Source organism: Aythya marila, assembly GCF_965140915.1.
Source record: "Aythya marila genome assembly, chromosome: 16".
Taxonomy (NCBI): Eukaryota; Metazoa; Chordata; class Aves; order Anseriformes; family Anatidae; genus Aythya; species Aythya marila.
This window is the reverse complement of record NC_139057.1, coordinates 2323283-2346429: the sequence shown is the minus strand read 5'-3', so window position 1 is coordinate 2346429 and position 23147 is coordinate 2323283. Positions and strand designations below refer to the sequence as shown.

General features: G+C 45.6%; 1 protein-coding gene across 1 annotated transcript; it reads right to left on the bottom strand.

Annotated features, from left to right (window-relative positions):
* Nucleotides 1-931: 931 nt before the first annotated feature.
* Nucleotides 932-21142, bottom strand: CHRNA4 (cholinergic receptor nicotinic alpha 4 subunit). Its single transcript, XM_082773141.1, has 6 exons — nucleotides 20925-21142; nucleotides 19533-19684; nucleotides 15869-15913; nucleotides 15668-15777; nucleotides 6693-8073; nucleotides 932-1221 (listed from the first exon to the last, which is right to left on the bottom strand). The coding sequence occupies exons 1-6, from the start codon at nucleotides 20983-20985 to the stop codon at nucleotides 1096-1098; spliced, it is 1875 nt and encodes a 624-aa protein (XP_082629267.1). The 5' UTR covers nucleotides 20986-21142; the 3' UTR covers nucleotides 932-1095.
* Between the last annotated feature and the right edge of the window lie 2005 nt (nucleotides 21143-23147).

Here is a 23147-nt window from a genome sequence, read left to right as displayed (position 1 = left end):
GTCCCAAGCCAGCACAGCTCTGAGTGTGAGCAAGCCTCATGTCACACCCTCCCATGTTGGGGTGCCATGAGCCCCCCACCCCAGGCTCTGACTTGTACCAGGACCTGCAGAGGGTCTGCTGCACTGGGCTTTTGGCTTGAAAAATTAAATTGATCTGGAATAAGCAGCTGCTAGGAGAGTTCAGCAGCAGGGTGAAATAGTGCCACTCTGTTAGTAGCAGTCAGCCCATGCCTGCTGGCTTCCTTATGCTGTTTTATTTAACTGGCTGGTTAAAATCTGATCAGTCAAGGAGACATTTGGACTGAATAACTGATTTTAAAGCCCAAATTTCTGTAATTTCTGCGAAGTGCCATTCTGAATTCCCTAGTGCCGGTGCCTGTCCTGTTCAGGTTTCCACAAGGAACAGCCCATTTCTTTGTTACACTAACACCCTGTCCTGGATTTCTGCCGTGCCTTCCCCATCTCTTGTGTAACACCAACCACTTTCCCTACCCACAGTAAGGATTTCACAGCCCAGGGTGATACCCAGCTATTCAGCAGCAGCCCGAACTGAGATCCAGGAAATTTCCCATAAAAGCACCGTCCACCTGTGCCAGCTGACCCCTGAACGCACAGCACACACCCTGCACAGGGATCCCGAATTTGGAGCTTTATTTATCAAAGGACTCGTACAGGGACACGCGGTCCTGAACCATTCAGCTGGACGGGGCAAGGCTACGAGGCAGGGCACGCAGAGAGCTCTGAAGACTAGCGGAGCTGATCTGCCAGGGGCTGCTTTGGATACACGAAGCCTCTGTTGGTGCTGCTTTAGGGAGCAAGCTTGTGGGCTTACAGTGCTGAGTATATGCCAATGAATACCACCATGCTATGTACAATCTTTAATGAGAACTTTTCCCCTAAATTAGATGGAGGAGATGAAAATGGCTCGGCAAAATGATGTGACCTTGGAAAGTGTTCCCAGAGTGCTCTGGAACAACTCATGCGCAGACACGCAGTAAATTATTCAAAGGGCTGGCTCTGTTTCTCTGCTCATCTCCTTCCAGGTGAACAAAAATCCACAGGGCAGGATAGATTTTCTCCTTTCTGTGGCCGTGCTTAAATCATTCCTGCCAGCCACGGCGGGAGGAAGAGCCCGACAGTTCCCAGCAAACACACAATGATGAACATCCAGAGGAAGATCCTGTCAATGACCATGGCAACGTACTTCCAGTCTTCCTTCACCTGGCAAGACAGAGATGAAAGGACAATTATTGAGGCTTAATTGAGATGAATAGCATTTAAAGATTAATAGTGCTTTATTCCTGAAGGCAATATTTTAATTTAAGTCCTGAGATAGGAGGGAAGGGTCTTGCTTACATACAATGGCCATGTACAATGGCAAAGGTTTGCTTTATTGCCTGTGTGGGAGACATTCCCAGGCTGCGTGGGTGTGCTCGTGCGATTGCAAACCCTCTGCAGAGCTCCCCAGGGATGACGTATGCCTGTGGATAATTCAGCTTGTCTACACACTCACGATCCCATTTTCCATGAGCAACAGCTGTAACTGGGTGTGTAAATGAGGCTGAGATTCAAGCTGAGGGAGGAAAAGGCATTGCTCGTTTCTTCGTGCTAGTAAACAGATTTGCTTACAGATTAATGAAGCCAAACTCATTCTGTGAAGGGATTTACAGATTTGGCTGAGTAAGCAGTGAAAATGAACCAGCAAATAAAAGAAGCAGTTTTCCTCATCCTTCTTTTTCTCCACTTTTGTCTTGCTGTGGGAGGATTTTCCAGCAATTCCTCCCTGGGGAAATCTAGTACTTATTAATACCAGCAGGCAAGACCTGTTGTAAATGGATATTTCATCAAGTAAGAAACCACATACATATGAAAACTTCTTTTATGCCATTGCTGTTATTAATTTCTTTCCCAGGAAGAGGACTGATTAGATGGTGAAACTTTACTTGATACGGCTGTAGCCATTATAATTCCTTACAATGTACCACTCGGTGATTAATAGCCCTGATGTCGCCTTGAGCTCTGGGCTGAAGTTTGGCAGGCTGCCTTGCTCCTTAGGGAAAACAACTCAGTGGGAGCTAGCTCAAACCTCTTCAGTGGTCGTTGCTGCAGAAAATCAGGAGTGTGGTGGTAAGGAGAAGGAGAGAGCAAAGCCTCTCTCTAATGTGCTCAGCTGGGGATGCTTTACTGAACCCACCTGTCTGGGCAAACAGAGCTGCGCTGTGCCCAAAGCTGCTTCATGTATTGGGCTGTAGCACTCATGAAAAATGCAGATCAATAATAATATAATGCAAATGGTGTGGGCCTTTTCATTCTCAAAGTTTGTTTTAAACCCAGTTAATAAGTGAGTAACCTTGAACATTTTTTTTTTTTTTTTTTTTTTGTAAGAGACCTTGTTTTATATATATATATATATATATATATATATAAAGGACTTGATGATAATGCCGAATAATCATTTTAGTAGAGGAAGCAGTCCAAATCTCACTGAAATAGCCATTTGCAGGAGATTATATTTTCACAGGTATAGTGGCAACTCCTGTCCTGAAATATTATGATCTGCCAGCATCAAACAAGCAAGCTCTAAGCACATCACAGCCTCTGTAAACTCACCTAAACTCACCTCGAGTCTTTCCTTTCTTCATCAGTCATGGATGCACCACTAAAGTTTATCTTACGCCTTGTGGGTGGTACAGAGGAATCACGATGGGGCAGAGGGAGAGAATACGCAGCCCTGGCTTCTGGGACAAATGTGATGATTTGTTGTGCTAAGAAAAGTATTCTTTGCAGATAAGGTATGTGAATTTTCCTCATTTTGGCTTTCTGAGCCCTTCATAAACTGGTTGTGAATCATCCAATGTATTTGCAAAGGACTCTACACCTCAGCAGTGACGGCGCTCAGCTGAAGCAATGCCAACAGTGAGCTCTGTAACTGCTCCCTCATTACTTGCCTTGTGAACTCCCTTTAAGGATTACGGTATTGCTCTAGCTCCTTGGCTCAGGACACAGAGACATGCTATTTATGAGACAAGCAAATGGTCTGGGTTTTGTTTTGTGTTCTGACAGCTCTGTAGCATTTCCCTGTGATAAACTCTCCAGCATCCCACATGGAGCATGATCTGCAGAGGCCTCTCTGGCAGCATCTCTGCAGCTGCCAGCATCTGCCGTCCCAGCTCCTGAGCTGTGCTCTGATTAGTTTTTAAGAGGCTCACTCAAAACTGTTTTTGGGAAAGGATCAGGGGCAGGAACCAGCTGACTTCTCCACCCCCAAATTCCTGCATGTTCAGGGAATTTGTGGCTCTTTCTTGGTCCAGCCCCCTACAGGTCCAAGCAGTGGGATAAGGCCCTGGGTCCTGGAGTATGAGTGAAGGGTTGAGGTGCTTTGGAGACTCCCAAATGACATCTGATCCTCAGGACCCAGAGCCTCTAACACAGATTAGAGCAGTCCCGAGGGGTTTTATTGTACTTTGTTAAAAATAAACCGGTGAGATTATCCTGTGTTCCCTCCCCCTCAGCTATTTTATCTCCTATTTTATTTTTTAAGCTGTCTTCAAAGATTTCTTATTAGAGTAGTCCTGAGACGCACACAGCCACGAGGACAATGAGGCTTTCCAGACGGTGTCTGCTTATTTTGGCTTGTGTGTGACATGCAACTTGTTTTGCTTCTCAGCCTGCAATTAATTTCTAATGGCATTTCTATCATATGCTAGGACAATTCCATCTTGCATTTCCCCCAGCAAGCTGTTGTGCTTGTGCTGTTTGCAGATACCTTTTTGTAACAAACAACTGCCTCTTGCATTTCCCATTTTCTCTTTGCTGAAGCACTTAATTAAATGAGCTATTTACTTTTAATTTAGAAACACTGCCCCTGTGGCAATGGTGCTTTAGAAAAGAGAAAGTTTTAAAGAAGCTCTGTTCCCATTCTGCGAAGGTACTTGTCTCCAAAAATATCACACAAGGAGCAGTGAGCTGGGTCTCAGGGCTGCAGCTGCATGAGAGGTGTCTGCTGAGGGGTTTCTTGGAGACCTCTGTCCCTGCTAGAAATGCCACAATTTGATTTTAAGTTGATAGCAAACTTTTGAGTCTTTTTTTTTTTTTTTTTTTTTCCCCTCAATAAATTCTTATTTTATTAGATCAGCTCTGCTCCCTACAGTAATTTTCAATTCCATGAGAGCATATTTCCTCCAGAAAAGGAAAAAAGTCAGGGCCACAATTATTCTCCCAAATCTGAAGACCTATCATGCAGACCACATTTGCTAGGAAAGAACAGAAAGCTGTGGCAGGGAGCCCACTCTTCCAGGGAGCCTGGGATATCAACCATGCCGGGGTGACCCTTCCCCACTCACTGCTGGTGGTGCTCATGGTGCCTTTGCTCGCAGGCTGCCCTGGCAGTAGGTCTGCTTAGAGCCTAAAGAATTACCCCTTTTCTTCTGCTTTTTATGTCTAATAGCTTTCTCCTCAGGTTAATTGTCTCAGTTCAAGAGGCAAGAGTAGTAGAAGGTGTAAGACTATGGAGGCCGTTTTCATTTTGAAGAAAGTTGCAATGATGGATTAAAAGGAAAGAACACACGATATTCATCGACCTAGTTCTTGTTGATATCAACAAGCTTAGCAGAAAGAGAATCAATCAAAAGGAGAAGTATTGTTGATGTATTATTCTTTCATTTGCACCACGGGGAAATATGTGAGTTAAAATCAATTGACTTCCATGGGTTTACTTGTTATTATTACCAGTCGGAGAGAGCAGAGTTTAATTCCCACAGTCCTAATGTGCTTGCAGAATATTTTAGCCCACAAAAGGGAGCTGGGCTGTCAAGTAATGAAGGAGGGGATTCACAGCCTTTCTCTGCCACAAATTTTCTTCTATGACCTTGAACAGGTCATCTCATCCCTGTGGTTTGGCTGTCACTCCTCAAAATGAGGGGTAAACAGCCGCTTCCTCAAAGGGATGTTGTGGAGCGAAATACATTAAAGAGCAGAGGCCTCTCAAACTGTGGCACCAAGGAGCACAGCAATGGACAGCAGCACTTAATCCTTTGTTGCTGCTGCTAAGTGCTCAGTGCTGTGAAAAATGCAAATATAAAGACACGCTTCAAGCCCAGGAAGTCTTGCGTAAAAGCACTGCGACTTGCTTCGACTGTAAATCTGGAGACAATCGAACTGTAAGAACAGCTGAAAGTGTACTGCTGCTGCCTGATACCTCTCAGAAACCCAGATAATGCCTTCTTTAGGAAAAAGCTTGTGGCTTCCCTCAGTATGACCATAATTAGCTCACATGCTGTATCCATAGTATTGTAGGGGCAGAGCTATGAGGTGTAATAGGATGTGGCATTTGTATGTGCATCACCGTCTCCATTAAAATAAATTCTTTCAGCCTCTACTTCTATTTGTAGCCATATTTACCCCCTGAGAGTAAGTGTGAAGTTTGTCTGCCCATCTGCCCACCCACCTTCCTCCAGACAGAGCCAACTGCTCCATGGAAGTCCACTAATGAGGAAAGGCAGCATGCAGAGCTAAACATACCCTGCATCATCCCCACGCTACTACGCGCTTCCCACAGCCTAAGCCTATTTTGGGAATTTGCTTTCCCAGGCTCAGTAACCGCAGTTGATGCTGAACAGAAAACCGAGTGTGAATTCTCTGTCTGTCAGAGGCTTAGCTATAAGGAAGCCTGCTACGTTCCCATCAGATCACTGCTTTTCTGTTCTCTCTCTCCATCTTAGCTGCTTCCTATTGATAAAGGGCTTTCTGCTCCCAGGTAGTAGCTGTGGGTATGGGTTTTTATGCAGTGCAATGTGAAGGGGCTGTTCCAGTGAGGTCCTGAGTTCCCTGACCTCTCACGAAGGTCAGCAGCACTCAGCATCCTGCAGTCCTGCAGGAGACATCTCCCACTTGGTGGAGGCACAGGTCAGAACCCGACCAGCTCAGGAAAGATCAGCATGCACAGCTGCCTTCCAGGGAGGATTCTGTTTTCTCTCTACCTCATTATTTGTTTTTTGGCTTTTATCTGCAAAAAAAACCTGAAAGCATAATTCAGAGCTGTGATGTGACCCCCTGTGCACAGAGCAGGGCTGTGAACTGCTGAACTACCAAGGCAGGGATGCTAGGGTAATGCTCTCATAACCAACACCAAAGTACACTCACTGATACTGTTCTCAGGAATGGGACAACAACAAATTATGCTGGCACCTCCTCTGGCTGTTCCCTGTAGAAGAACTGCTGCATGGAGCCCAACTCGGCAAGGTGCCCTCTGGCCTCAATTAAAATCACATCCTTGGCTGCAATTAGAGGTGTTTTAAAATGGTTCAGGCTTTAGAGTACCAAAGGATTTATTTTTTTCTAGCTACATTTGATCCCTTAAAAAAGAAAACAAATTAAATCCCCTCCTACACAGCCCAGAAAAGAAGAAGGGTTGGGGGGAGGATTACTATTCTCTTTTACAACTAGTCCTACTTGACAACAACTTTACTCCTCTTTACTTCTGAAGAACCTTATTGCTCTAGAGCAGCCCAGAGCATGGCTTGGCCCACATGCCTGCCAAGACCCCAAGGAGAAGCTCTCTGTTCATATCTATAGCGCTGGTGTGTCCAGGAACCATGATGATTGTACTTGTTGAGTACACTTTGATAGCCCTCGTGTTTAGAGGGGCTTCCTTAGCAGATGATTTTTGGCTTACCCAAGGAGTGCATACTCACCGAGAAATCTGCATCTTCTGCTCGCAGGTGGTCTGCAATGTAGTGAACCCCTTCCACTGCCAGCTTCAGGGCTGGGGACATCAAGACGAGATGTTCTCCTTTGCTGCTGTGAGTCTTGCTTCCTTGAGCCGGCGTGCCAGCTGCCTCGCTCTTTTTGCACTTGCACTTGCACTGGTGGGGCTTGTGCTGGGGCTGCTCCTCGTTTAGTTGGCAGCGCTGGGATGCTGGCGAGGCACTGGACTGGCCATTGGTCTGGGAAGAGTCCTCCTGCAGGTAACAGTACTGGATGCTTCGGGACCGACAGCGGATGCTCCCTTCCTCTGCCTTGTTGGGGCTGTACATCTGCTGAACACTCAGCGACCTGCCTTTGGAGATGGACGTGGTCTGGGTGTCGCTCAGGAGGTGGCGTGAGGGTTGTGGAGGGGAGCAGGTCACCTGTACAGGCTCTGGGTGCAGCACGGAGTACTGCCCAGAAGGAGATTTGCAGATTGGCTGAGGTTTGGCTGGCTCCTCGAGGTGGGCACAGAAGGAAGATGTGGGCGACGGCTCGTTGCTCTGGGGGCTGGGGGAAGATGAGGTAGTGAAGTTGGGCTCCATGTCGGTCTCGGACCAAAGTCTCGGTGAGTTGGTTATTTTGTGCATAGATTCAATGAGCTTCTTGCAATTGTCCTTCACCGTGGAGGGACGTTTCATGAAGAGGAGACGTGGGACTATGTCAAGGAAGATCCTCCTCACCCAGTCAGGCATCGTGTGGGTGCGCGGGGAGCGATGGTGCACGTTGAGCACAAAGACAGTGATGATGATGGACAAGGTGACAAAGATCATGGTGAAGAGCAGGTACTCCCCAATCAGGGGGATGACCAAGGAGGTAGAAGGGATGATCTCCGTGATGAGCAGCAGGAACACAGTGAGGGACAGCAGCACGGAGATGCACAAAGTTATCTTTTCTCCACACTCAGAGGGCAGGTAGAAGACCAGGACAGTCAGGCAGGAGATAAGCAGGCAGGGGATGATCAGGTTGATTGTGTAGAAGAGTGGCAGCCTCCGGATAATGAAGGAGTAAGTTATATCGGGGTAGATCTCTGTGCAGCATTCATATTTCTTGCTGTTGTAATTGCCCACAGCATTAATGATGACCCATTCCCCACTCTCCCAGTAGTCCAGCTGGTCCACATGGCTATGCATGCTCACCAAGTCTATCTTGGCTTTGTCATACGTCCAGGATCCAAATTTCATTGTACAGTTCTGCTGGTCAAAGGGGAAGAAGGTAACATCAATGCTGCAGGAGCTTTTATAGATAGCAGGTGGCATCCATTTAATTCTCCCATCGTAGAAGAGGTGAGCCTTGGTCAGGTGGGTGACCGCAAAGTCACCATCAGCACTGGGGAGAGAGAGAAGAAAAAAAGAGACTACAGTTGTCTGGGACTTCTCAGTTCTAAAGAAATAGGATATTTAGTGCTTGGCTTCCAAAACTGCACTCAGGGCACCTGGGAGATGCAAGATGTACATCATGCCCTAACACTGAATCCGTCCACCCTACCCAGTGCTTTTTGAACTCTGTTGGCTTATGCAAGCACTGGATTTGCATACAGATGTCAGGCCTTGCCTTGTATAAGCCATGCCCTGAAGGTAAATAAACACAAGTTTTCCTCGAAGGTCTCCCATAAATGTCCTGGAGAGGACTGAGTTTCCTTTGCTTTGGAGGTGGGAAGAACCAGGCCATGTGGCTGTGAGCTGGGTAGAATTAATTGTGACAGCCACTATAAATAAGAGTGTTGGGTAATCATTCAGCCTCTTACATGGAAAACAGTAAGAAAGTTGTATCAATAGGAATAATAGCACTTAGTCTCCTATTTCCCAGTCAGGGAGGGAGCTGCCATTTTCAGTGTCTTTTTACAGGGACTCTCAGCTGAGAACTGTGTGCTGGTATCAGACGCATGGATAACAAAGCAAGATTTTATATCAGGAAACTTCAGAGACAGAGAAAAGAGGGAGACTAAGAAACTCTAAGTCCTGGTGCTGGGACCTCAGGGACAGCCTGTATCATTTGGGGAAAGATTGGCAGGATCTGGCCCTCAGCGAGCTGTCTGACTCAATACCCAGGCAGGGATGGAAATGCCTCTGATCCCCAGGATCACAGCCCAGGTAACTGTTTCTTGAAACAATTTTCCAGTTTGCTTGAATTCATGGAAAAATAAACCCAGAATAATTGTGTGATGGTGAACTAGATTTTTTAACTCAAGTCTTGCTGCTATAATAAAAAATGTTTGCTTTTTGCTGCAAGTTTTAGAAAAACAAAAGAATAGAAAAGAACCCAGTGCTTTTTGACCTTCAGATTGAACATTTTCTAAAGCCTTAACATTTTATATTTTCTTTGACAGAAGAGCTATAAATATGTACAAACCCAGACTGCTGTCCCAAAGGTGTCAAGGCAAAACCACCATTATCTTTTGTTCTATATGTTGTACCATGCACCTAACTCCTTTCTTGACTCTTCTTTTTCATATCTAATTTACACTCATGGACTGCTTTCTCTGGCTGAAAACCATCTAGTTTCCTCCTGGGTTTTGCCTGCCCTGTAAAGCCAGATTGAGACACGAAACATGCACAGCAAGAGACGCTCCAGCATTTGCTGTTCTTGGTGGTTTTCTTTCTAAATCTCAATAGGAATTTGGAATCCAATTCAGCATTTAATGAGATCTCAGAGGCATGATTAAATTGTTCATTAATGGAACAATATGTTTATAATTGGACTTATATTACAGCAAAGGGATAATGAACATTCACCATGGTTTCTTTCTCAGGTAGCACACTATGTAAGTGGCTGGGTAAACAACACGGGTCCCTCTTTATCCTTTTTAAGGCTGTCGGAAAAGGGCATGAACCTCTTGCTAAAAGCTCACCCAGGAACGATAACAATTCCCATATGTATCGTGTAGCTGGTTTGCACAGACATCGTGTTTCATTCCCACAAATGTCATGTCTGGCAATTTTGCCATCTTTCCGTGCCTACCCACATGCCTCTCTTCAGTCGGCATAGCTCTGACCAGAGGGATGCTGCAGAGCTTGTATGCCAATTATTTCAGCACCAGAGCTGCTTCTTTGATAAAGAAGACTTTTTTTTTTTTTTTCATTGTCTGCCCAACAACCCAGGCTCAGCCTGGGTCCTCAGCTCACACACTGTTGTAGACAACCATGGTCCTGCTGTCCATGCTGGATTTTGCCTGCAGTGCCATGGTGGGAATGAACCCTAGAGAATTGTGCCTTGCAACTGGGAGTCAGCTAATTACTCTGAGGGGCCATGAAATGTCCTGGAGTCCTCCTGCTTTTTTTCTGAGCCACCTAGAAAGGCTGTGAAGTAATTCCTGACCTCAGATGGGTTTTAATGGGGATGTTTGGGCTTCTCACTGCAGTTCAGTATAGAGATACCTGAGCAATTTTTAAGAAGCTGCTGTGGATAGAGGGTATCCAAGCCGGCTATATTGTGCAAAGGTGGTGTTAGCAGTTGTCTTAACCCCTTGTGTTTATATATATATATATATATATTTGCCTATTTTCCCAGACTTGCCACCCACGCTGGACCTTCAAGCATATGCTTACTGAGTTGGGAGCTGTGCCTGCTGGCGTGCTGCCGATGCAGGCTTCTCATTCTGCTTACCTTGATGTGAGAGAAGGAGCAAACAAGGTCACCCATCTGTTGACAGTCTCCCAAAGCCTTTCCTCAATCACTCCAAGGTATCAAGCTGAGAAAACTATCTGTAAATGAAATCTGCACTTATGAGATGGGGGAAACCCTCTTTTCTTGTGGAAAGCTTTGCTGCACCGTTCTTGGCCAAGCTGTGCCAAGTTTCACTGCATAACGTGAGTGATTCCTTAGACAGGTAGGTGGGAGATCTGCAGGGAAAATCTCCAGTCATTCCTTTATAGAGGTAGCACATTTTCCTCATTTAGTCTACACCACTGTGTTGTGACTGTTGTCATGAAAAGCCATTTGGAAGCAGGAGCGAGTGCAAGGTACACATCACAACAAGAACTTGAGAATTAAGACAGTCAGGCTCTCCCATTTACCCTGACCTGACAGCTTGAAAAAAAATCTGTCAGTTATAAAGTGCTGGAGCTCTTGTATTTTCATGTCAAATACAACAGTGCACACCAATATAGAGAAGAGAGTTGCTTGCTCCTTTTCTGATGGAAATGGTGCTGCTGTGTTCTGCAGCCTTTGATTCCTCATTTCTGGAATAAAGGCTGCTCTTTTAAAATCTTCTGAGTTTCTAAGGGTTCAAGGATGGTTTTGTTTTACTGGCAGCCATCAACCGCATTTCATTAAAAAGCTCTGCTGATGGAGATTTTTTTGCCAGTTTCTATTTTCCCTGCATTTGGGAGAAACATCGTCTCACGAAATTAAATGTTTTCAGAATGCATGTAAATGAGGCACACATTTATTTTAATTTCTGATGATACAATTTAAATCCAAACAGAGCTTTAAAAGCTTGAAAATTAGCTATATCCATGTATGGCTATAGCTAGAATGTCCTCATTTAAAGCATTTTTCATCCAACAACAGTAACCAAGAAAAAAAGGGGTTTCAAGACCCCATTAAAATATCAACTCTGCACCCTTTTTGTAGATATTAAACAGATGCATCTGTAATGTTCAGATTAAAATGCTCCAAAGGCAAGTGAAAGAATTTTTGAATGTTCAGCATTATTTTTCACTAGCAAAATGATTGCTCTGAACTCACAGGTTGGTAAGGGCCTCTGGAGAAGATCAAATTCCTTCATCAAAGCAGGGTCAGCTACAAGAGGGTGCTCAGGACCTTGTCCTGTTGGATTTTGAACATATCCAGGCTCTTGACACCTTAAGTACAAAACAGATGTGTCAATGCAGATCTTGGGTGCATAGATGGAGGTGTCTGTGCACCGATGTCAGCTTCTGCAGGTCTCATCCCAACATATGCTTGCCTCAGGTGTTGAGAAATCATTGGTAACAGAAATTTCAATAATTCCTCAGTAAATAAGCATCTGTCCCAGAAGTGGTTGTGCTACACTGATGAAATAGGCTCAAGTTTCTCAGAAGGCTGTAAGATGTGCTTTTGCTTCCAATATTCCCTTTGCCAAGCATCCTTATCAGCATTCTGGAGGTAAAACTCTGGCTCCATCCTGAACGTTATGACAGAAGAAAGCCTTAGATGCTAACTCAGCAACAGCCCATGAGAGAGGCTCCTCTCGGAGATTTCTATCAGTTCCTGTATTACAGGAAAGAGCTTGGTGGCAAATCTCAAAGACATCTACAGAGATAATTCCTCTCTAAAAATATTTCAAATTCCCAGGAGAATCAGGAAAGCTTAAGTGTGAAGCAGCAATTATGGGCCTATTATAAGTACAATCTGGTGCAAAATGACAAGATCTGGGCAAGCATGCACACAAATGAAGAAAAATATCAAGAATGTTTCCAACATTTGTAAGGTTAGTCTAGGGCACTTTTTGGCATTTTTCTGTCAAACAGCTTTGAGATGAGTCAGGGAGCCAGTGTTACTCCATAAGCCTCACTAGTTGCAAACATCATAGTACAGTTCAAAAGAACAAGCCACTACAGAGTATTTCAAAGAACTCTTTGCTTTCTCATGATTTTCAAAAGCCGCCTGCCAGATGAACTTCTAACCTGGTACAATAATCCTTTTTGTCCATGTTATCACTGGGTGAGTTCCTCAAGATATTTCCTCCTCTTAATTATTGAAATATTTATTTGCATTCACATCATGCATGATCCTGTCTCTCTCTCTCTTTTTTATTTTTTTTCTTTTTGTGACTATGGAGACTAAGGCAGGGATTTTCTTTTTGGAACAGCTAGCACCAGAAAGTATTGAGAAAAAGTAAATGATGAGGTCTGAATGTTTCCAATAACCTTTTCCCAGGTTTTACAATCACCAGGGTTGAGAAAATAAATGTTACAATGCTATCCTGTGTAACTACTTGAAAATTAGCCAGTGAAGCTCACATTTCAAGTTCTCTGTCTACCCATTAGGCTCAAGGACATGTTCTTGTATTCCTCTTTAGCAGCTGGACCACTGGCTGCAAACCTCCTGTTTCTGGGTTTTCTCCTATGAAGTTTCAATGATGTACAATGGCGGAGCAGTGTAAAAATCAAAATGCAGCCCCAAGGGCTGGTTAGACCCCCCAAAATATTTTTTTACTTCAAATTTACACAGGAAAACAAAAGTGTGTTTTAAGTATGTTCACGAATGGGAAACAAAGTCGATGCAGAAGATTAGATAATCAATTTGTAAATGATTTGGTGGCGTCTGAAGAGCCTTTACAGCCTCAGACAGAGAACAGCTGGCCTTCTTGGCAGAGAAGAAGAGAGGCTTTGTCATTTCACTATTAACTCATATTCCTCTGTTATACATATGTTTTGTCACATCTAGTAGAGTCTATTTACAGAGTCTTGGAACTTGTCTTATCAAGCCTGAAAACCCAACAGCATATTAATTTCCCTGTAGGATATTAATTTGGTTTTAGATTCCTTATGAATGTTGACAACTACATACACTCTCTAGGCCAAACCGGCTGAGTTTACTGATTTAATTTGAGCCTCCAGAGTGGATAAATGGAAGTTTTTGATAATAATGAGCTTAGATATGAGAATAATTCACAACAAGGGGTTAGGTTTCCCTAACAATGTAAATCTCAAATCAATTTAAATTTCTCCATTTCTATATATTCACCCACATGGAAACAGGAGAGGCATTCATGTAATCTCCTGTCCAGAAAATCTCTTTTCCGAAGGATATCATCCCAAACAGAAACATCATAATTCTGCCAGAGTACGTGGTAAACAGTTAATAACTCATATTGGAAAGCTTGAAGAGTACAAAAGGCCAATGTGGCCACTCTCTCTCTTCCACCAAGGTCCATGCAGACATTTCTGTTGGTGTTAGTCATACAGAATTATCTGTATGACTTTAAATTGCCTCTAAACAATACACAAAATATGTGAGGAAAGCCTCATCTGTATTACCCATGACTATTCACTATCTTTGCAAAACCTTCCTTCCTGAAACATTTCTAGCTGAAATGAGAAACATAAAAAAGAGAAGCATGGTGGGGTTAAGCAGTTGGTGAGGCGCCATGCAGAAGAATCTCATCCTGATGTCCCCTCAGGCTACGTGTTTAGCCTTGCCTGCACCACGTTTGCCCTGCCTTGCCCTCGCCCTGCAACCCCTAAAAACTGTGAAAGCCAATCATCAAAGTAGTGCAACTAAGATGATGACTGCAGCTTCAGATGTGTTTGGTAAGAAGCCAGATAGAAAAGTACATCCAGGGCAGAAAGCAAGCTACATGAGACGTGTTTGACACTATATGAAAGAGCATGGGCAAATATAGCAGTAAAGAGCTACAGAATTAATGGAAAACCATTACTGACTGGCGAGTGGTTGGCGTCTACAGCCATGTTTAATTCAGGGATAAAGAAAGCAATTAAAAATGTATGATAGACTCATGACAACCATCGGAAGAATGCATGGTTATTGATGATAAGTATGGATAAAGGGAGAGTTGTAGCCTCAGTTTAGGTGTCTGGGGCACTACATCGACTTGTTACCTACCATAGGGATGCAGCAGGATGCGGAGGTTTCCTTCTGTAGCGCTAGGTCACCCCTTGCACGGCCCATGCTCCATCAGCCACAGTAAGCATGCTGAGCCAAGGGGGTAGAGACCACGAGGGTCCCACAGACAAGGAGATTTGTTAATCTATACTGTTGTCAGTAATTAGACAATGAGAAGAACAAAGACTTTTTTTTTTCTTTCTCTCTCTCTCTTTTTTTTTTTTTTTTTTTTCCATCCATTGAAAACTGTGAACACCTTTCTTGGCTGCAACATGAAGCAATTTTCATACCATATTTGCATTTGTTCCTGTAGGACAGGAAGGTCCAAGTGACTAGGAACTAGAAATTTCCAGTGGTCTAATCTCTAGTGATTTCCAAAAGTTTTGCAATTACCACACCACTAAGGATCAGAGGCAAGCTAACGGAAAAGATAACAATTTCAGTAGTCTCCAGAGCTCGCAATACCCCAGACAGATTTCTCCTTCAGTGCTTGTTTTTTATTTATTTATTTATTTATTTATTTAAAACAAAAGCAAAATTATATCAGAACCAGGCAACTGTTTATTAAAAATGAGCCTGGCTTCTGTTCTGAGCTTTTTCTCTGAGTGTTAGCCATGTACAAAAATTGGTTTATTTGATGCTCGCAGCAAGTGTTTTCTCTGGAGCCCATGCAGGGAAGCAGCCTGGGGTATCCTGCACCCTGGGAGATGGAGAACTCTGCTGTGATAAGCAAAGGTGAAATCAGTCCTGGCACTTGGACACTCTTTCTAAGAATATCAGCAGGCTGCAAAAGAAAGGAAGAAAATGACCACTTACTCCCTGCAAGGTGTCCATACGAGAGAGAGATTTCAAGCATTTGGAACCAGGAGAAAATACCTATTTAGGAATAATTCTAGAATTGTATTGGGCTGACCTGAAACCTGTATTTGTAGACATGCAAGTCTGACATTTTTTGGGCATATTTGCCTTATTTAAGCCCTTCTTGGTAATTGGCTTTTCCAGTTGCTGGTGATGAATGAGGGGAGAGCTCCTTGGTGAAATGAAGCTGAAAGGGACTGAAAGCTCCTATCCAGATTAATTGTCTCTCCAACATGTGAAGAGAAAACAGTACCTGGCATCCCCCACATAACTCACTGTTAGAGAAAGCATCATTAGGAGAACAAAGCCCTTGTGATGAATGTTAGTCATGGTATTTACGGCACATCTGGGACAGATAAAGTGAGAATGTAGGACAGATATTATGAGACTCAACATAGACCTCGACCAAAGAGAATTAAATAAGGAGGGTCAATTGGAAGAAGCTCCTTGATGCCATGGACAAAGAAAATTTGCAAGGATGGGTTTGCCTTCTGGCCACAGCGCTCACACTCACTTGTTGTAGAGGACAATGTCTGGCCTCCAGATGAGCTCCGAGGGGATTCGGATGGATGTGACATTTTCATATTCCTGGGGGTCCCAGCGCAGCTTGTAGTCATGCCACTCCTGCCAAAAACAGGGCAGTTACAAACCTGGGAGAGCTCAGATTGAAAAACTGAAATGGAACATGGAAAAGCACATATTTTGGTGCACCCACCTGCTTCACCCACACATTCGTGGTCATCATTTGGTTCTTCTCATCCTGAAATGCAAGATCAGATATCGGTTACAGGAGCAGGGGAAGTGCCTCAAGGAACAAATTGCGTTTCTCTTAATTGTACTTCATTTCTGTAATTCTAAATCACCTCTACAATACATATAAGTTCCACCTTGGAAATAAAGAGCAGATGTTTCTGTCATTTAACATGGGGCAGGGCACAGCTGTCTGATACCACTGAACAGCTGAGCCTGCACCAGAGCATTCTTGCGAGCAGACTGACTTGAATTTACTGGGATTTTCCTGGGTGCTGATGGGTTCAGCCTAGGATGACGAGGACTGGTAGAGGCTGTGTCCTGAGCACTGATGGAAGAGGATGCTGGGCATTTTTATCTTCAGTCATGTGTACATGGCTTACAATTCTTGGTTTCATTGGCAAGTAGTGCTTAGGATTTCTGTGTAACATTATCAGTGAGCACAGTTCTGGAAACATGAAGCTCAGTGGTGTTTCTTCTTCTACAAAACATGACCTTAGAGCACCATGGATTGAAGTTTGTGAACAAACTGAGCTACTCTGCTGACACATAACCCTTGGACAGCCTGGTGTACACCCATGCTGTCAGTTTGTAGGCTTTTTCCCACCTTTAAATAGAAATACAATGAGAAGGTGGAACTACAAATACACTTTTAAATAGCATAAGGCAGACACAATGCTGGCAGCACCATAGTAGAATTATTATTTGCTTCTTGCCTTGCATTCAAGTTACAAACCCTGTGTAAATAACCAGGATGAATTACGTGGGGCAGAGTTTAGTCCGAGAGCTCAGAGCTTATTTGTGTGTTTGTTTCTTTTCTCTCTCTTTGTTCTGGCAACAAGACCAACTCAGTTGACAGGGCTCATTTGGAAGCAAGCTGCTCATCATTAACCTTGCTCTTGTGCCAGTTCAGAATTAATTTGAACACTAAAAGCTGGGAGATTCACGGGGCTGTGCCTCCCCCTCACTGAGCCTCCTCACCGCGGTTGTGGCACCAAGGGCAAACCCCAACTGCAGATACCCTCATCCAGGGGTTGGGGACCAGGAGCATGTGGAGGAAGGAGGAATACAAAAACATTCAAGTGACCAACAAAGGAAGGAAAAAAATCCAGGTACTTCCTTGGGCGGGAGATTAGGATTGGCACTTGTGTGGGCTGCCATGCCCTGCTGTTTCTCCTAGCACTGCAAGCCAGGTGCCCAAGGGTCTCCACCACGTTCCTTGCACTGGGAATCCCAGTCTCATAGGTGCTACCTGTTACTGGCTGGGTGCTGATCCCTGTGGCAATTCTCTTTTTTTCCACCTCCAGACTGCACCCAAGGGCTCTGCCATCCTGACCACAGCAAAAGGTGGCTCTAGTCCTGTGGGTTCCTCTTCCAGGGGGTTGCAGGGTTCAGTCATGGTGGAGCTGCACAGCCTGGCCTCTTTCCTCAAGGTGAACACAGCACACAAAGCCCCACAGGGACATGATCTGAGGAGCCCAGGTGTGTTTTTCAGTGGTTGCTCCCAGACACATGCTTGAGCCCCTACCACCTCATCTCAGAAAACCCCCAGCGCAATGGGGTGAGCTGAGGACATGTGGGGCTGTCAAGTTTCACATCGATTTTTGTTCCCATCCCAGCTCTTGTCAGCAGGAGCTGGCATTTGAATACAGCTCTGATTTCTCTTTCAGACTTCTTCTTGCTGGGAGCTGCACTCCAGATCTAACAATTGCACCGGGGTTTGCACCAGAACTGTCGCTGCTGGGAAGGGGCACAGACAGCCAAAGTGCTGAGGTGACAGGGGTGTCACTTGTCCCCAACATCAGAGGGGATGAGACCTCTCCTCTCGGCAGCCCTGGCACAAGTCTGCCTGCTGGTTGCCCTTCTAACCACCGACATGATTTTAAGAAGATTAATTCTCCTCCGGTAGGCTGGGAAAAGCACCACGAAGCAGGTGTATCGATCCCACCCCTCCGCGATTCTGCAGCTGCATAATGGAAAGCCTCTCTCATGCCTTTACAGTCACTAATGTCTCATCTTCACCCTTATCAATTATTCAGATGAGAGCTGAACAACTTCAACATTAGCAACTGCAAACAGCTCCGGATCCCTCAGGCTGACGTAAGGGAGGACCACAGGGCCCTTTCTGTGCTGCAGAGCTGGGAGCTGGTGTCTTGGGCATGAGGACATGCAGCTCTCCAGCAACTGGTGGCTTGATTTCCCACCTCCTGCACCTCCTTAGCTGCATTTCTTCTGCATCTAAGGTCTAAAGCTCTGCAGACAGGGGCTTGCTGCATTTTTCATTCATCACTCGCTCTATTACTTGGCTGCCTGTTGTGTTTGGACTAGTTCTCATAGCGGTGTAGCAGCCTCAAGTTCTTCTTTCCCCTGCAAAAATCTGTCTGTTTTTCACACAAAACTACAACGCTGAAAGGCTCTATGGACCAATGACAGTATTCAGCCTGAATATTTTGGGAGTCATTGAGAATGAAGGTCGTAATGCCACACCATTGAGAAAGAGTCTTTGACTGTCTCAGGAGGGCTCCTGTGGCCAGGAGGAAATGGGCAGGCTGCAGCAGCACTAAGTAAGGAAAAGATGTTGAGGATGATTTATGATTTCTGTTTATTGACTTGGCTATTTCAGCCATTCATGGATGAGATGTAGATACTATGTAATCTCATCTTCTTTAAGAGAACTTCTAAAAGTCTTTTTTCCTCCAGTTTCACGACTCTTATCTCAAAAGGCAAAGTGTAGAGAGTCACCTGCTGTGATCAGCCTGCACCAGCAGTGCCCTTCATTTCCATCATACTTTCCTTTATCACCGCCTTTTCATCTGCCACAGGAATACAGTAAAAAGTGACAGAGAGAGCCTCTGAAGGCATGACCAACACCTGTGCAAGAGATGTGCAAGGGCACCAACAGAATTGTGCCAACTGTGTGCAGACAGGGACTGAGAGAAGCACACAGGAGCAAGATGTGCACAGCTAGATGTGTGTGTGTGTGCATGCTTCCCTCGTCCTGCAGGGATCGCCTCTGTTTATGACACTTGATCCCAACACACTGTAAGAGATTAATCCTCTAAATACCATTTCAGTGCATATCAGCTCAGAGTGCAGACCACACTGTTTTGTACACAGCACACACCGTTTGCACGTGTGACTTCTATTTAAGCAAACATTCAGGAATAATTGTTGCAAGTATCTGTCAGAGCAGCTAACAACTTGCATTTGCAGAAAGCTCCTCAGGCCAGCTATCTTCCAGAGAATAATAAAATACAATTCTTCTTATCTCGTGTCAATTAGTGTTAACAATTATGGCTTAAATTCTAAATCAGCTGTTTGTTAGCCAAGACCCTCTGGCAGTTCTACCAGCAGCTCCACTGCTCTGCTATGATCAGTCCTACTGGTTTTGGTAAGGAATTTGGGATTTTGGCTACAGCCAATGAAGAACAAAGGATCCAGTTTGATGACCGGCTACTCTGAGAAGTCTCAGAGCTCTCAGAGCTGTCTGTGTGGTAACTTTCCTGTCGAGAGCACAAGCTTCCCAACCTGACCCTGAACCAGCAAAACCCACATACACCAGGAGCATCTCCCCCCAGCCCCGACCTGTTTAATCCTGTCTGCTCCTTGCACGAGTGGGTTGCACTTACAACATCGATGAGCTGGGCGATGGACAAGCCGAAGCGAACCAGAACCACGTCGGAAATGTTGGCAACGGGGCGGGACCACTTGTTATACCCGGAGAAGAGTTTCTTCAGGAGACGCTCCTCCGCGTGGGCGCGGGTTTCCACGTGGCCAAATGCTGTGGGGATGGCACGGGCAGGGCAGGGTGAGGCACAGGAGCTGCTGTGCACCCCAGGGTGAGGTGCAGGATTCCCCCAGCCCACCTCCAGTCACAGCAGGGAGCAGAGCCTCCTCCTGCAAGGACCCTGGGGATGTCCCCAAGTCGGGATACACAGGAGGGTGATGCCACCCTGGGGACCTGCCTGCCTGTTCCCTGAGACATTGCCATATATTTCTCCCTCCATTCACCCACCGTGGCCAAATCCTGCGGGGCATCACTACAATGATTTTAAAACCACCACACGGGCCATTTTCCCCTGAAGCTGCTTTAGTTTTTCCGGCCACTTTGTGGTAAGCTTCTGGTAGTGAAATCTGCAAGCAATAAAGGGGGATACGTGGAGGGTAAGACAAAAAGGAGAAAGCAGCCTTGTTAGTCAAACACTGCTGGGGGGTAGGGACCTTGGAACAGATTTACACATGAAAACTGGCATCCAATGCATCAGAAAAAAAATAGTAATAAAGGATAGGCTGAAAATCAGCTCTTCAAACTGAGCTTCATAGCTGTTTTTTCACAAAAACAGAGGGTGAAGGAAGAGGAAGGGGGAGAGCACAAATTGCACAGGAGTGCAGTTTCCCTCAATAATACTTTAAAAGTTGGATGCTGCAAGGAACAGCCCTGGCCATGCACGTTCACTACAGGAGCTGTCAGTGGTGCCTGCTGGTTACTAAAAATGAAATCCTCCCTTCTTCAGGGGGCTGTGCCCCTCTGCTGGATGCGTACACACGCATCCTCCACCAAGGACAGAGGGAGCAGGGTCTCTCCCCACGTCCCTTGTAGAATATGGCTCCTACTTAGTGTTTAGCCTGCCCTGGATTATACAAAGGGAAGCATTAGCTGAGAGCTGGCTGCGCTCTCCCCAGCCACAGCTATCGCCCCGAGACACATTAACACACTTCACCCAGGGAGAAAAGCCCAGGCAAGAAGCAGAGGCTGAGCCCCTCTGTGTCCTCCCCCCGTCCCCTTCCACACTGAGCTTTAACCCTTTTCCCATCTGTTCAGGCAAAGAGCAGAAAAAAAAGCCAAGCACTGCTCAGCAGAGCAATATTTTTAGGCAAACTGCTACGACGGGGCAGGGGGATGCAGGAGCGGGGCAAATTCCTCGCTGAAAGGGACCGGGCTTTGCAGCATGCCTTTGAGAGGGCTAAGGGAAAAAACAGCTAAAGAGCAGAGCAGGGGAAGAAAAGCCTCTCAAACTTACCGGGGAAGGTGCTGGCACACAGCAGGAGGAGGAGGTTTCCCTTAGCCACAAGAAATCCCATTGTGGAGCAGAGCTCAGGCTCTAGCACGCAGAGGCTCCCGTCAGGGCAACTTTTCCTCTCCCAGTCTCTGGATCCTCCAGCTTCATCCCCCTGAACTCCTTTCTCTCCCTCTCTCACCTCTCTCCGGGAGGTAGGAATAGCTGATTTACATCCTTCCCATTCTCTTCTGCCTGATTTCCAGCTCTCCCTCCTAGAAAGACGCTCTTCCCCGGGATGCAGATGGACACGTGCTCGCAAGGGATGCGTGAGGGCTGCAGCGAGCTCCTGTAAAGAAGCACGAAATGCTCAGCCTGCCTGGGCTCTCCTCTCCCCTCTGCTACAGGGCGCTTTGGCTGCTCCGTTTGCTCATTGCTGTTGCTGCTGCTGCTGCTTTCTCCCTTCCCCCAGCCCTTTCGGCAGCCTTCACTCAGATTTTGCTGCTGATGGACCACCGATGCCAACGCTGGCTCTCAATGAAGCAACGAAGGAGCACGATGTGTTTGTATATTTAATGTGCTTAGACCTGCCCACCTCCTGCCGAGGAGGAGGAGGGAGTCTGGGCACTCCAGCAAACGGGCTGCAGGGAGGGAAAACTTTCAGCATGAGAAATAAAAAGGGAGATCCAGACCCCAGCTGCAGCCAGAAGCGGTGGACTTGGGGCCATCTGGGATCTTTACAGCACCTGAACCCCAAACAGTTCTTAATTAATAATAGCTATTCATTTAATTTTGCCCAAGTGCCTTTCAAAATTTCTCTTGTATATTAACAAGGTAATTAGCCTGATAGGTATTTCTGGCCCTGCATGTAGCTTTGCTGTCGACAATTATTGAACCCAAAGAACCTGCCCATGGGTCTCTGCTGTGCCTGGTGCTGGACAAAGACAGAGCAAAAACACTAACATTAGTCTTTGCCCAGAAACAACATGCAAATCAAAGGTGAGGCTGAGGCAGGAGCTTACACGAATTTATCTGTATATGTGACTGTACCTTAAATATACCACAAATAACCCTGCTAAAGTCTTGAAGACTTTCTGTGGAAGAAAGTGTTGGCAAGGAACTAGCACTCAGCCCTTCATCATGCAGCCCTGATTCCTCGCACGGAAGGCACGGAGTGGAGCCCTCTTCATTTCATTTTAAAACCAGCTTTGATATTAACACAATTACTTCCACACGGGCAGTAAATGGATTTCTTTTTTCAGGCAGGGGTAATTTTGCCAGCTGCAAAATTAATCAAAGTCTGTTCTAATGATACGAGCTACATATTTTATGTATAATAATTTCCCTACTCTGAAAGCATCTCAAATATCTTCCAATATAATAGATTGCTGGCTGAAAGTGGGGAGGATTAAAGCAACAAGAGAAATTAAGTCTGTAGGGATATTATAAATAATAGCAACATAGCACCAAACTCTTTTTTTGTTCCTTCTTATCCCATCTTTTCCTCAACAGTTGTCAGCCTTTTGGGATGAGAAAACCCCACCTTTTTTTTTTTTTTTTTTTTTTTTTTTTTTTTCTGCTGGGTGCATAGACTCTTGCATGGTTTGCTTTCCTTCCTTTTGGTGGCCTGCCCCTCACTGCAGCACCTGAGGTGACGTGTCATCAAAACCCACAGAGCTCGTTCCAGGGAACTATCCAGCATTAATTCGATAAGCAGCAGATGCGAGACCAAATGAGCTTCAAGTTGCCCTGCAGGTTGCATCCTGACAGCCAGCTCCTGCGTGGCACTGAGCACCCCTTTGCCCCATCCATCACTGGGGGAGCAGATGGGCACTCACTCCTCCCTGGGGTAAGAACGAGGACACTCAGTCTCGTGTCGTATGCTGCACGTCGCCTCGAGCATCACGTGTGAGTGCAGCAGCATCACCCTGTGTCTGCAGCAGCTCCCCAGGGCTGCAGACAGAGCAAGTATGGAGCCCTCCTGCCAACACCATGGGCTTTCTGCAGCCAGATCAGTCTTTAGGGATGTGGGTAGGGGCAGAAGACAACCTGGAGGTTGTGGTTCCCAAGCTCTGAATGTGCCATGCAAGGGCTTCAGGGTTTGGGTAGTGGAGACAAGTCTTCCCTGGCTCCTTGATCATTTCTCAGCCAAAATATTGTTGTTGGTCCTTGAAACAGCAGTGAGCCTGCCTGGAGGAGGTGTAGGCTGAGGCACAGGGTGACCACAGATTCCCAGACAGCCACACA

Excerpts from the sequence above, each read along its gene's own strand:
- CHRNA4 (XM_082773141.1), bottom strand. The coding sequence starts at position 20,985 with ATGGGATTTCTTGTGGCTAAGGGAAACCTCCTCCTCCTGCTGTGTGCC. Across the intron at positions 19,685-20,924 it reads GTGTGCCAGCACCTTCCCCG|CATTTGGCCACGTGGAAACC; the intron begins GTAAGTTTGAGA and ends CCATCCCCACAG. Across the intron at positions 15,914-19,532 it reads TCGCCCAGCTCATCGATGTT|GATGAGAAGAACCAAATGAT; the intron begins GTAAGTGCAACC and ends CTTGCATTTCAG.